We start from the raw sequence: 14,804 nt of genomic DNA on the forward strand, positions 1-14,804 counted from the left end.
AGCACCATACCCACGTGAAACAACAGGAATTTGGGTAGGGAGAATTTAATTCTCTAAATTGGCATCTGGCCTTGTTAGCAGGGTTATTGCTTCCCTTGGGAAAAGGGCCGCAGGATTTTAGCGGTGAAGCCGGAGCCTCTCTTCCGGCACTGCACCCCACTGCTTCGCTTCACTGCTCCTTGCTGGCATGGAGGGAAGACTGGGTCACTTGTTCAGCTGGCTGTAAAGTGGGGCTGCCATATTTCTCTTTGGAGAAATCGCATGGATACAAATGGCCACGTGAGAAGCGGGTAACCTAAAGCAGTGAATCGCCACATCTCACAAGTCTTGGATCAAAAGCTGATGGGGACTTAATCTGAGATGAATCGACATGCACTACAGGTACTGGCATGAGGTCTCCAGTCTACAGACCTTCAACATCCCACACAAATGTCAAAGACCTCAAATTCTGCCTGGACAACATTTCCAGGAAGAAAAGACGTTAATGTCCAAAGGAGACTTACCAGAGACACAAGCCATGGCTCTCCTCTCTATAACCAGTCTCTGTGCTGCATCCCCCATGTCCCATTGCCGTTGTCAAAATCTACAGCTGTAGGTTGAAAGGGGGATGCTGTTTCTCACGGCCTTTTTGGCCGTGCATATTTGCATACAATTCAGACAGATGTTCTTCATCCCCAAATTAACTGTAGCTCCTGGGCACTGAATGGCTTCCACTGCAAGAATAAGCAGCCAGCTCTGCAGACACAAAGCCTTTCCTTTATAGACAAAAGGAGTTGAAAAATATTCATGAAATTGACTTACACTTAGGCTGGAAGCGATCCCCTGGATCCCTAGCACTGTTGCAGGCATTCGTGCCGCCAGGCTAACCTGCTGCCTTGCAGGCTTTTGCAGCAACACAACGTGCTCAGAAGCTGTGAGGGGCTGTCCTGCGGCCCCGGGGAGCCAGCCAGCTGGACGAGCACGTCCAGTTCTTTCTCTGCCTCTTTGGATGTAGCTCCAGGTTTTCTTGGTCTTCCATACCCAAAGCAGGTACTGCTGGCAGGCCAAGGCTGAGCACGTAAATCTTTGTAGGGATAGGAGGTGATCTTCTGGATGGAAGAAAATTGCAATACCATCTTTCTTGCTCATCAGTCAAAGGACTTCATGTGGCCAGCTGAAAGGTGCTGGTTTGCTTTCCCATGCAGGATAGCACAGCCTTGAAAACAGGATTCTGAAGATGAGAAAAAAGCAGTAATTCTTTTCCTTGATTGCGCATTGCCAATGATATCATGCATCTGAAGCGTTTTGTGAGCCAAGAAATGGAGCATTGCTACCTGGCTGATGAGTGGGAGTGGTGATGAGGCAAAATAAAGCAATTGCAGAATAACTTACCAGTTCATGGAGAAGCACTGTTAGCTGTGTCGAAGAAATCAAAACGTTTTGAGCTGCTTGCACTGCAGAGAGATTTTGGTGACGAAAAACATTACTTCTGTGATCATCACCTGAAAGAAGACAAGCATGACCTCACAGGGTTTCCTTTTCATCTGATAAAATTGTGCAGCGGGATCTTGAATGGAAGCTGAGAAGATGGCCCTTGCCTGATTGATTATTGCCAGAGAAGTAAAGGATTCTGGAGGAATACTGGGGCTCTTGCCCAGTTCTCCCTGTGCCATTTTCAGTCCATCACCAGATGGATGCCATGTAGGAGTAGGAGCTTTTCCTGCACAGCTTCTCGCTTTTGAGAATGGCAGAGCAATGCCTTGAGTTTTCCAAAAGACAAAAATTGCATTGGTATAAGGTAAGTTGTCAAGGCTCCCACAGGGGACAGTTGTTTGAAATAGCTGGATTTTCTTTTGGAAGTCTCTGTAAGATTCTGTAACTCTTGGATGGTGAGGCAAGGGGTTATTTGCCTCATTTTACGTACTGCAAAAGACTGCAGAAGGGCTGCAGGCACAGGCCAAATGTTCCCCTTTGTCAAAGTGTATGAAATGCCCATAACTGCAGGAGTGCCATTTCTCCAGCATCTCTAGGGGCTCAGCGGACTGCTGTTGGTGGTACACAGCAGGTTTCTGTGGCCATCGCTTGGGGATGTGGGACAGAGCGCTTGACACTGTGGTCCAAAAGGCTAGTCCCACTGCTCAGTGCCATCTTAGTTTCTCTGACAGTCCCCTCTCTGCTGTGGCAAGACAGGTCCCCCAGTTTCTCTGACTGTTTCGTCTCACCCAGGTGATGCTGAAGCGCCCGCAGTGAATGTGCTTGTGCAGGGGGTGGCCAGACCGTTTCCCCGAGAAACAGAGAGGCTCTTTCTCCCTGCAGTCCATGTGGTCCCACAGGCAGAAAAGCAAAGCTGTATGCTGGAGGAGCTGGTGGGTGCCACCTGCCTGGTTTAGGCTGATGAACTTCCCACATCGTTTGAATTATTTACAGCACCTGCAAAGAGTCTTTTTTTAGCCTCAGGTCATTGAAATGAGCACAGCACATCACAGATATGTGTGGGTTTCTCTCCTGCTAGCTCTTTTTCTTGTTGTGGGGGTAATACACTGAATAATAGAGGGTCCCAGCACTGGGGTCCTAATGGCCTTCACAGAGAGAGGAGTCCACCAGGTTTGATTCTGTGAAGGACCAAGACTGTTTCTGTAAAGCTTTTAAGAGCTCAATGCTTTTAAGATATCTGTCAAGTATGGTTGAAGTTAGCTAGTAGTTTCAAAATTTTTTAGACCGGACTGATAAGCAGCTGCATAGCTACACAGACGGAGTAATGGCACAAAGCCTATTTCAGTAGGAAGCTAACCTAAAAGATACAAGAAGGCTTCTACTGCTCTGCAGACACAGCTCTCCCCTCCGGGAACAGCCAAGGAAGGAACATGGCGGATGTCTCAGGTTGCAACAGGGGAGGTTTAGATTGGACATTAAGGCGAATTTCTTCACCCATGAAGAAAAATGTTGGAAAGAAACCACAGACCACTTCATGCAGTGTCACTGCTTTGGGTTTTATAACCAAATAAAAGCGTGGTGATGTTTTTAATATTTGTTCATTGCTTTTATTTATACTGTTTTACTTGTTTGTTGGCTTGTTTCCACGCTTGTTGACTCCCCCATCCACTTACCCGTTCTGCGTTATTTACTGCTGTTGTTTATTGCTGTTTGCAAACCATCTCCTGATGCCTTCCAGGCTCGGGGTGATGAATTTGGGTCAAGGCCTTTGGGAAGCGCAGTGCACAGGGACAGGGCATGCACGCAGAGCTGTGGGTCCCTGCACCCTGCCTCTTCAGGTGCCTGTTTCTCCTATAGGTGTCTCTTAAACCTCAGGGGCGTTTCTGACCCGAAGAGCCCCCTTTATCGCTGCAGCCACGTGCATCTCAACAAAGGCCTGTGGCGGGTGGAGGCTCTGGTGGCCTGGGATGTGCCCGTGACTCATGTGGATGGCTTTGCTGGCGGCCAACCTTGCATTGGTTTTGTTGACTTCCTTGGGTCTCTATGACTTCAGAGCCTATTTTGTTGTTCTCAGCATCATTCATTAGCATTTTCCTTCCCACTGTGGATATATATATAAAGATGCCCTTTCATTGCCTTTCGAGTGTAAATATAGTAGGGTACTTCTTGCAAAGGGACTTTTATGTATTTATAAATCAAGGTCATTGTGGTGCAAGTGGTTACTTGAGTGCAGCATGCTCGTAGCCACCGTTTTATTTATATTCAGGGCTACATTTTTGCATCTGGGGAATGGAAAGAAGCTAAAGCTTCTTGCGCCACTTGAGCAAAAAAATGTGAAATAATCAACAGATCAAGATCTGTTTATGACAGAGCTTCCCTGTGAGGAAATTGAAATGCTGTGAAAATTAATTAGGGGGTGTCAATGTTTCTGTGTGCCCAAACCGCAGGCAGCCTGGCTGAAGAGCAGCACGTTTCCAGCCCACTGTGTGCATGGGGTGCTCCCGGCCACCCCATACAGCCCCGGCCATCCCGCTGGGAGCCGGGCACCGCTGTGGGGCTGGCTGGGATGCAGCCCCCAGGACATGGGGAGAGGGGCAGCGCCTGGCCGGGGCTGGCAGCGGTCTCTGGGCACCACACAGCAGTGGCTGGCACCGGGACACATCGCAGGGTCATGGCCTAATGCGGGGACTTCAGTTTGCATTTCCATTTTTTATTGAAAGCATTGCCTTTTCCTCAGACGTTTTTCATGGGGATGAGGATTCCTCAGCACCCTATCTGGCTGTGCAGAGACACTTCTCCCCCCACGCAGATATCCTTGTGCAAGTCTTAAATCACACCTCTATTGACATTGCTTCATGCAAACATCACATTTATGGACATGGGATGCAGCAGCACAATTTCACTTAGCCTCAAAGGACCATTACCCCGAAAATCACTTGGTATTTTGTTTTGAAGACAGTATTCATTTTGTTTCCCTCCTAGTTAGTGACATTTTCTCCTCAGATACAACCTATTGCTAGATACTTATTTTTAAATGGAAGCTGAGACGAAGATTTGGTTCCTGGGAATGTGCTTAAGAAGAATCCCAAACATCAAAAGATTTGTAGTGAGCTCGCAGCACTGGGAATGAAAATACCTTTCTGATAGGATGTATTATGGCATGTGCAGCACAGAAGTGCTGTGAGTTTTCAATTTATCACTTCCTACTTGTTCTACAAAATAGAAATTTGTAGTAATGCACACACTGAACAGCTGCTGATGTAGAGATCCAGTCCTCCCACCTTTTACTATCATGTGCGGTGCTGACTGTCATGTGGGAGAAATCACACCATCTACCTAACATCGTAACACTAATTTTTGGCATATTGTCAATAAAGCACTTACATGGAGGCAGGCAGGTCAGAGCTCTGGTCACCATGGGGTGCTTCCTGGTGAGGCTCATTGTGTGCAGAAAGCTAGATTTTGGTGCCATCACTCCCTTTGCTGAGTAGGTGCATTTCCCCGTGCACGGTAGAGCACCCTCCATCCCTCCAAGGCAGGGGCCTTGCTCTGTGAAAACAGAAATGGCAACATTTATCAAAAAGGGTGCTGTCCTGTACCTCGCTGAGCTATGTATCTTCTTTGTGTTATCGCGACATGGCTCTCTTTGGCAGGAGCCTCAGGCACGACTTCTTCCAGTGTTTTTGCAATATGAAGAGTAGCAGACACAATGGCTTTGAAGGCAGAGACACCCCATCCAGGCAGCAGGAGGGAGGTGGCACCAGGGGAACAAAGGGCTTGCAGCACCCCGAGGCCAGATGTACATGCACGTAGGCAGTGCACTCACCTCAAATCCTGCCTAAACGCTTCCTTTGTGCCATTAAAACTCTTTTGGTTCAGGAGGCCTCTGGCTTCTGGCAGAGCTGTAGGTGTGAAAACCCAGTCAGGTGTGCTGTGCAAGCCATGGTTCGTCCATACACGGGATGCTGCAGCCCAGGGCCTGTCCTCTCGGTGGGAGAGTTGGGCAGCAAAGTCCTAGGAGAGGTGAGAGCAGGAAGCCAGCCCCCACGTGCAGGTGTATGTGGGGCTGGGGTGCTGGGCAGCACAGGGGTGCGGGCCCACCGCTGCTGCATGAGGACAGTGTCACCCCCATGATGTGCTGGGATTACTCCGGAGACGGGCTGGGGTGAATCAGCAGGGTTAACAGCTGAACAGGGAAATCCTGCTGGGAAACACGTCCTTGATCTTATTGTGCAGCCTCTAGGGGCTCCAGCTCAATCGGCTGGGACAGAGCAGAGAATTGCTATTTGTGTGGCGACTTACATGTTATAATGACCGTTTTGTATTTTATTAAAACAGACCCACTGGCATCGGAGGGTGGGGAGTGGGGGTGTGTACTGCAGTGGCAGGGCTGAGACCAGGCTCCCCCGTTGTTTTGTGCTGCTCGCAGCTCCGCCGAGCCCGGCTGGAGCGATGCGGGGCGGCCGGGGCAGCAGCTGAGAGACCGCTCTTTGCAGCCCCTGGGGACTGCAGATATGGCTCATGTTTAGCATCACTGTTTTCAAGCAGCCATAAAAAGACATGTTTGTAACAATTTAGGGCCAGAGCAGAAATACTGGCTTCATGGAAATCAGTGGTGTAACTCCCCCTGAATTCCACGCCGGCATGATTTAACTTCCTCAGCGCGAAGGCGCTCAGGATTATTGATTTCGTCTCTGTATTGCCTTTACCAGGGTTACAGGCATCAGTCGCATGTATTAAAATGGGACTGATAAACAAACAAACAAAAAATAATCAGAAGAAAGTCTGTAGCTGCATCTAGCATAACTTGTTCCTGTTTTTGTATTTCCTTCACCACTCCCATCTGAATCAGGACAAACAAAGAGTTCTCTGAGATGCAATTTATGCTAGGAACCCAAAATGCTAGATTTTACAGAAAGTTCTCAGCCAGGCATTTTCCATCATCTCCACTAAAAAGGAATCAATGTCTCCAGTGTGGGCATTTTCCAGGGAATTTTCTTTCCATGTCTGAAAACATCTCGTGTTCACAAAGCCACTAGTGAGTATATGCGATCAGAAGGACACTGATGTGCGTTTGGGTAAATAACAAGCCCTGGGGAGAGGCACAGAGCCTGATCGCTTGGTTCATTTGGGTTTCTGTTCATACTGGCTCAATATGTATTTTAGGAAAGCAGGAAAAATGTCTATGCTCCTGAAAGAGAGGAAAAAGACACCTTTTGAAATGTGTTACTATTCGGTAATGCCCCTCATCAGACTCATTGCTGCCGCACGAGGGGCACCACTACCCAGCCTTTTAGGTGGTTTTAAGCCGCTTCTGGACGCAGTGCCTCAGCCCACGAGGCTGTGTCACGCTCAAACTATTGCCAAGAGCCTCATTTAACCGGTGCTTGCAAATACTGTAATTCATCACGCCTTCAGGAGCTAGTCAGCGGAGGGGTATTTAACTATTTAAAAAGCGCAAACCATAAATTAAAAGTTCTGGTGACTAATACATGTGTCATAAATGTGCCATTTCGTGTGAATGGCAGCTGTATGGATCACATGCTGGTTCTGTGTCACACTGCAGGCAGCCAGCCCAACAAGTTTAAAATAAACCTCTTAATGAAAATTAGTTATTTTTATCTAGTGCTCTTGATTTTCAGTTTGAGACAATATTTACCTATTCAATCAGACTGAAGTTAAACTAAAGACTGACTGATAAGTATTTGTTTAAGCCTCTGGAGCTCCCAACTTTTCATTCTTTCTTATCTTGGTTTCCTCGACTATCAGCTTGCTGTCACTAATTGCCACACCGAATCACTTCTCCACTAGGAAGTGGCCCGGGACTGACAGGAGCCAAATATTTGGAAATCCAAGCTTTATTTGTTAAAAAATAAGCAGGGAGGGAAGGAGAGATGTCGGTGAAGACTCCCCAGCCTGCTGACCACCCACAGAGCTGTGGTTTGTTAATGGCCAAATTTAAGTTGATGACACCACAGGGACCAGACTTGGTGCACCCAGGGACACGGGGGGACAGGGGACACGTGTCCCAGGGACGGTCCCACACTGCTGACACCTCCTTTCTGCGCAGGTGATATACCGAGCCCTCTCGCCGCCCCTCGCCGCCCAGGACCCCTACAGCGCGGAAGCCCAGGCGCAGCTGAAGGTGACCAACCTGCGCGTGCGGCTGCTGGAGCGGCAGAGCTGCCCCTGCCTCCTGCCGGCCCCGCAGGCCCCGCCGGCCCCGCACTACGCCGTCTACGACTTCATCGTGAAGGGAAGCTGCTTCTGCAACGGCCACGCCGACCGCTGCGTCCCCGTCAGCGGGTTCCGGCCCGTCAAGGCGGCCGGCGTTTTCCAAGTGGTACGTACATGCACGCGGCAGTGGCTCCTTAAAATGTTAATGTTTCTGGCTCCCCTCTCACCCTGGATGCGAACTAGGGACAGCACAATATCTGACTGGTACTAAATGCAGGGCATTTCGATGACAGGGGGAGCAGAGCTTCCCCGATGGCAGCAGGTCCCTTGCGCTTGCCGTTGCTTCTGGAGCATCTTCAGAGACAGGGTTGGGTCCTTAGCTGAGGGGCGGGAGGGCTGGCTCTCGCTCCCAGGCTTTCCATTGCACTTTGCAATACCTTCTCTGGGTAAAAACCCTGTTTTCTGGTTTCCAGGGGACTCCCATCACAAGAGCTCAGAGCTGAAATCCCTTGGGACCGACCAAGACACAAAGCCCAGACGCGGCAGGCCAATGCCAGCGCCTCCCCAAGCAGCAGCATGCCTGCGCCCTGCCAGCCCGGGGACACCCCAATGCTCCGTGTCCTTTCTTCCCTTCTTGGCTGGCCCAAAAGGGACTGTCTGTGCTGGCAGAGAAGCTGTAGGGAAAGCCAGGGCCATTAAACATATTGCACTGAACAATGTGAAAAAGGGGAAGATCATAAAAATGTAAGCCAATTACTTGAGGTAAGGAGGTCTGGCACCTCTCCAGCTCTTCGGGGAACTCTCATTTGAGTTAAATTATGGTCTCAAACATGAAGCAGACATCATGTTTCCCTTCTAATAGAGCTAGTCTTGCAACATCTTGAAAATATACAAATTTGAAAGCATGCAGCGCTATGATTGATAAGCCTGTTTCATGTAGCGCTGCTCTGGTTTTCCCAGATGTTCCCTGAGTGAAAGCCTTTGAAAGGAGCTGTTTACTTGGGATTATTTCAGTGTGATACAATTGCATGGGAGTGTGCCCCAGAGCACCGCTGAGAGTTACAGCAGAGACTGCAGCCAAATACGCTTCTAGTACAGCTATAGCCTATGGAAATCACAGTGCACAGGTAGCAGGCGGTGCTGTGGGAAGGAGCCGCTGCCAGAATCACGCTGAAAAACAAAGCAAGAAATAGCAGCAAGCCCTTGCACCAGCCCCAGGGGACTGGGAAAGTAAACTCCAGTTATAAATGTGGCAAGAGTCCCAACAGTGACGTGTGTGCAGTCAGGCTGACTCATTCTGCTGCGCCTCAGAGCTTACTCCGCATGGCCCATGAGGCACGGGGCAGCCTAAGGGTGACATAGCCCCATGCTTTGCAGCAGGACCTGCTGGAGGGTCGGGGTGTGCTGAGGTGCCTCCTCGAGGGACGAGGTGTTTCCTCTCCCATTGCCCCTTTTTACACCATAAGACCTCAGGACGCCTGAGGCTGAGCCCCAGCCGTGCCAGGGGCTGGCCAGCACGTTGCTCCAAGGTGGGAGCAGGGGATTGTGTTGCGTCCAAGACAGCAAAATGACATGTGCACGCATGTGTGTGAGCAGAAAGGTTGCAGGATCTGCAGCTGCTTTGCTAGAAGAAGTCAAATTTCTGAAAAGAGAGTAAGATTTCAGAGAGGGAGCATTTTGGGGCATTTCACCTGAAAAAGCCAGTTACATAAGTGACAATTCTGAAGAATTATGGTCAGTCATTCAAGCGTGAGATGTCGTCTGTATGTAACTGTATCTACGTGGGGTTTTAGCAGAACCTTCACTGTAAAACCGGGGACAGCAAAAGCTGGGAAACACATTACCATTTCCCAATGTGAATACGAAATCTGGCTCAGTTCTTGTGTGTGTTTTGACCAGAGCACTCCTGAAGGACATCCCCTAAATTAGACAGTTAGCATCAAATTTCATGAGAGTTTATGATTCCTCTTCTTCTCCAAAAAAAAAAAAAAAGAAACTTTTCCCAAAAAAAGTACGCACAAGTTTTCTCAACCCCCACTTGTTCTTAGCCTAGAGGCAAAATCCTAGCTGCAGGCTTATTTTCAGAGCCTGCTTGGCCAGCAGAAGAAGCGGACGTGCTGTATTTGTGTTTCTGCTGGGCTGTAAGCCGGCGCATCCTGGTAGCACTAGGCGTAGCTGCCAGGTCTCCTGAACCCTGAAGCATTTTGGCCACCTGCCCCGGCAGCGAGGGTGATAGAGTCTGACAAAGCCATGCGGGGATGCGGGGACGCTGCTGGCTGCTGCCCGGGTGAGTTTAGGGCCAGGGTGCCCCGCTCAGCTCGAGACCTCGTCCCGGCCCGCTGCTGCGGCATTCCTCCCATCGCATGAATTTTTCCTCGGTGGCTGGGCCGTCGTGTGCTGGGAATCTGACAGCTCTGAAGAAAAAATGTTCTGAATGGCTGAAGGGAGGCTAAAAGTCTGGCTTGGCCATGAGATAATACTGACCTAGGACATCCTTGGGTGCGGGGGTGGATGTGAACAGGGTGGCTCTGTGGATGAAGATCAGCTCGTTTCACCCCAGCAGAAGCAGGTCCAGCTCTGTCCGCCAGGGCGGGATAGGCTCCTCTGGGATCCCTCTGAGTCAGGTCAGAGAAAAGGTGGGCATTGCAAACTCCTCGTAGTTGCTGTAAGAGAAAACTATTTCACATTAGCCCCAACAGCAAAAAACAACAGCCAAGGCCTGGCAAAAGAAGAGGTTTGTTCCTGTGCCCTGAACCCTGTCCAGCTGCAGACCCCTCTGTGACCCTCCTCTCTGCGTGGGCACCACGGAGCATAGTTTGCCAGCGACCCCTCCATATCCGTCCTTGCCAGCCCGACTCCTCTCACAGCAAAGGGGATTGTGGCGGGCCTTATCCTGAATTCTTCTGCTTCTCTGTGGAAGCGGCTGGTGCCATCAGTGGACGCCTACGGCTCTCCATGGGATGTGCAGTTCCACCTGCTGGTGTGGGGGGGGAGGCTCAGGCAGAAAGGCGTACGTAGGGGTGCTTGTAGGTCTGCTGGGTCTAAGTCCATGAGAAAGGATTTGTACAGGAAAGCCCTGGTGTGCAACTAACAGCTCCCAGGGTGGTACAGCTACTCTGCCTTCTCTTCCCCGCCCCTCCCACATCATTTATTCAAAGGGTCACTACCCAAACCTTGCCAACATCCACCCAATGCATGCCAAGAAAAAAAATATGCGTGGACAAACACACCTCACACCGTACCATGCAATGTAGTTGGATTAGCGTGTGAGCAGGATTGCATGGTGAAATGACCGTGCGAGTAGAGAAAAGGATTCACAGACACAGGAGATCCCCCCCGATGTTCAGTGGCCAATAAAAGACAGGGTTTGGGGGCTGATCCATAGTGCAAGAGCTGTGCACTGAGCGATTTCAGTGCCTACTTTATCAGCTAAAGCATCCCAGCGGCCTCCTCGCAACTACGGCAAGGGTCGTGAAAGAGATCGGCCTGGAGTCAGGCAGGATCTTGCAAGGCAGGATTCTGCAGTGGGGAAAGCAAGCGCAGAAGTCCCTCACCTGGGCTTTGCAGTTCAGTCTCAAGGTGAGGGCAGGGCTTCATCTGCCTCAGAGACCTCCTGGCCCTCCCTGACTGCAAAGTCCTGCAGCACCCAGGTGGTTTGCATGGTTGGGCTGAGTTGTTGGCCTCAGAGGGCTGTGTCCTTGCTGGGGGCCTCCTGCTTTTACCCCTTTTACCTGCTTTTACACAATACTGTAGCATCTTTGATCTGAAGAAAGGAAATGGGAAACTACAACCTAGGGAAGAAGAAACTTCAACATGCTTAAGGAGTGCACGAAGCAGTTTGGTGTGGTGATGCCACCGTACCAAACTGGTACTGTTGCAGATATGCTTATACACATCTTTAGTAGTCCAAGGCTGCTGTGCAAAAGCCCTTCTGCATAGCCGGGCAGCGGGAATATCCCTCTCCCTTCCCATGTGGCCAGCCTGTGGCTGCTGTAAATTGTTGTCATGTTCCTGACATCAAAAGATGCTGAAGGTCTTCCCCAGAGCCACTGACAGAAGCCTATTGTACAAGGAATAATAATAGTAATAATAAAAAAAAGACAGCCCCCACACCCTGAACAACAAACATTGTATTCTTTCACAAGAGCGAGATGGGATATGAGAATTTTCTCATGCATAAATTTGGTTGTCTGGTGCTTTGGGAGACAATACCTTCCTGCGGGCGGGCAACAGCCAGTAGGCAGTTTCTAAAATTGGCACAGTGGCTTGAGTGCAACACGGTTTAGAAGCCATTGTTAGAGACTTGGCATGAATGGCATGGTTTTCCTCTAGGCTAATACCGTGCCCGTTCTCCAAGAAAGTAAAAAATGATAATAATAATACATTTTTAACGGTTCCAAGAAAGCAAGTCTATTAAAAACTGTTGCCCCTCCCAGCTATTTAGCCTATTTAGACTATCAGGTCTTTGGGACATTGATCTGCCTTTAGTGTGTGTCTGCTGGGCTCTGTGCAAGGCGTGAGTTCTCGCAATACGAATGAATCGATAACAGGTGACTCGGTGCGTTTTTTCCTCAGCGCTGCATCTCTTTCGCCCTGTGCAACATTTTGCAACGTGATAAATAGCGGGGGGGGGAGGCATTTTATAAGATCCGACCAAAAAGCCCATGTATTTGCAGTGTGAAAGGAAGCGCTGGAAGGTAATAATTCAGCAACAAAAGGCTATGGAAGGAAGCATGCCCTAGCAACTGTCTTTGTATATAGAAATCAGCCGCTCGTTTATCTTACAGAAGTCAACTTTTGTAACACTGTTTGCATTGTGCCCTCTAATGAGTGACGTTGCGACTGGGCTGTCAGGCTAAGAAGGGAAGCAGTGTGAAAGCGAGCGGGGATGTAAAGACCCCATGACAAAATGAAAAATGGTATGAAAAGGATTTTCTGCTTAAATGAGTCAAGAGCCGTGTGAATGCCTAAAGCGGTGAGACACACTGGGAATTGTGTTTGTGTACTTAGCAATGCTCCGTAATGACCCCAAATGGGTACGCCTTACAGTTAAATGTAAATCGCGGTGAATGAAAAGGGAGGAAAAATGTGCTCTTTCCACTGTCAGCCCGTGTGGGTCACATCCTGCCTTCTGAAAGATGCCGAGATGCCAGAGAAGTGCCCCGGGCCAGCACTGCTGCTTTCTCAGCCCTGGCTCAGGGATGCTCAGGGATGCACAGGGCACCTCACCTGGCATCAGGCACTCGCGCACCTCTTACCAGCGTGAATTTTCACCCGGTGTAAACAGCCACTTGGACGTTTTTCACCTGCTGCCATTTCTCTTTTCCCTCTGCTGCCTCTTCTCCTCCTTTCTTCTGTCCTTAGCTGTCACAGTATTTCTTGAAAACTCAAAAAAATACCTGTCTGCCCATGGGTTACAAGAAAAGGCTTGCTAATATGCAGCTCTTTTGTTGTTTCCGATGCATAAAAACCTTTTCTGTCATGCTGGAATTATGTAGAAGAAAAAAGAGATTTTTTTTTTCAATGGGATAAAGCTAGGATGGAGAGAGTTTTAAAGCAGAGCTGTTTTGGGGGGTAATCATTATAATGCTATTGAAAGAGAATAAATACATCAGCCTGAGGCAAGGTTTTTGAAGTACTTAGGTCTGACTTTCATTACATTGCTGGAAAAAAAGGAATAGGGAAAAAAGGTATTAACTAAACAGTGTCAGGTTCTTAGAGAGCCCACTTCCCTACCCTCCACACCCCCGGGCCCCTAAAACTGCCCTTGCAGTGGCAGGATGAAGCACCCCACCACAGGCTGTTGGTCTTTTATTAATTATTATTTTTTACATTTGCACATCCTCTCCCGTGCCTCTCTTGCTTTGGCCTCACCCTCACCAAAGCACCGAGGGACCACCTGATTTTGACTGCAGCAACCTCTGGCAGCCTCAGGGTGCCTTCCCCTCCCAATCACGCACGTCCCGGCTCCGGTGGGTGCCTCTGCCCAAGCAGCAGGGCACGCTGGTGAGGAGCACGCTGCAGGGTTTGTCTGGCCTCAGATGTGCTTCAGGCTACCGTGGCCGGGTTAGCACTAACCACAGGCAATACTGGTTTAACAGATTTCCGTTTCCATGCACCTAGATGCTTTTGAAGTGTGTGTAAAGGAGCTTGTAACGTTGGCTTGGACTTTACCCGAAGCAGATATCAGAGATGGAAGTTTTGTGGAGGGGTGTAAATTCAGGGCAGTGAGAGTTTGAAGAAGGATGTTTAGAAGTGGTGGCAAAAATGAAAATGTAAAAACACGAGACACACTTCGAGAATTAAATATTCCATCGGCAAATACGTTTTGTTTCCTTTCTATATTTGCTTCTCATTCTTTTCACACGTTATCACACATTTAAGCGTGTAGGTGACCTCACTTGGATAAGCCAGACAGACCAATGAATATCTGCAGTGAGGCCAAAATAGCACAGAAAGCAGTGTTATCTTAGCATTTGCCACTTTAGCTCAGACACTTTTGCGTTCTGTCAAGTTCTGTCTGTATCTGTGCGTTGCTTACGCCGTCTAGTCGCTGTACTGTATTTTACTTGTCCCTGCTTCAATGGTCCAGATATTTTAATAAGGCAGGAAAGGACCACTTGAAAGGTTTTCAAAAGGTTTCACTATTTGCGTTGCTGCTGAAAAGTCTTTCAAGGACTTTCAAGGCCAGTTTTGGAGTGTTATCTGTACTGGTTATTTCTGAACCCCGTGCAACGGGAGCTGAAATCTGTTCATGAAAAGCAAACAGCCACAAAGTCATCATGAGCCCAGAGCACGTGTGGCGTGCATGCGTGTGCACCTACGCAGCGAGCAGGGGTTGTTTACTGGGTGCTCAAGCTCCTCTCCTCTGCCGTTTGCTGTTAGGGTTTCTCACAGGAGTGTGTTCGGGGTGGGTCTCAGCAGCAGCCTGTAGGTTTAGGAACAGCACGCCGGACCACGGGTCGGACAGCGTGGCTGGCAGCGTTTTGCAGCAGCAGGAGAAGCGGAGCCCTTTGCTGCATCCCCTTGGCCGTGGCGTTCCCCACAGCTGGTGAAGGAAGGGGCAGCGGGGGTGGCGAGGCAACGGGCAGCAGAGGGGCTCTGGGTGAAACTGCACTGAGAAGCAAACCTCTTCTGGGGGAGGTCAGGGCTCGGCAGGCTGGGAGTGCCGAGCCGCCCCGGGCTCCGGGCCGTCACGTCTGGGGGCTGCCGGC

At 49.6% G+C, this 14,804-nt stretch overlaps 1 protein-coding gene across 3 annotated transcripts in view; it reads left to right on the forward strand.

The window, feature by feature from the left end:
- NTN4 (netrin 4) overlaps positions 1 to 14,804 on the forward strand; it is a 39,064-nt gene that overhangs the window by 9,407 nt on the left and 14,853 nt on the right. For all 3 annotated transcript variants that reach the window (XM_048061171.2, XM_048061170.2, XM_066994807.1), the window contains exon 3: positions 7,484 to 7,756. In XM_048061171.2, coding sequence (XP_047917128.2) covers positions 7,484 to 7,756 — 273 coding nt within the window. The remainder of the gene's footprint in view (positions 1 to 7,483; positions 7,757 to 14,804) is intronic.

The sequence above is a fragment of the Anser cygnoides genome, chromosome 1 (assembly GCF_040182565.1).
Source record: "Anser cygnoides isolate HZ-2024a breed goose chromosome 1, Taihu_goose_T2T_genome, whole genome shotgun sequence".
NCBI lineage: Eukaryota > Metazoa > Chordata > Aves > Anseriformes > Anatidae > Anser > Anser cygnoides.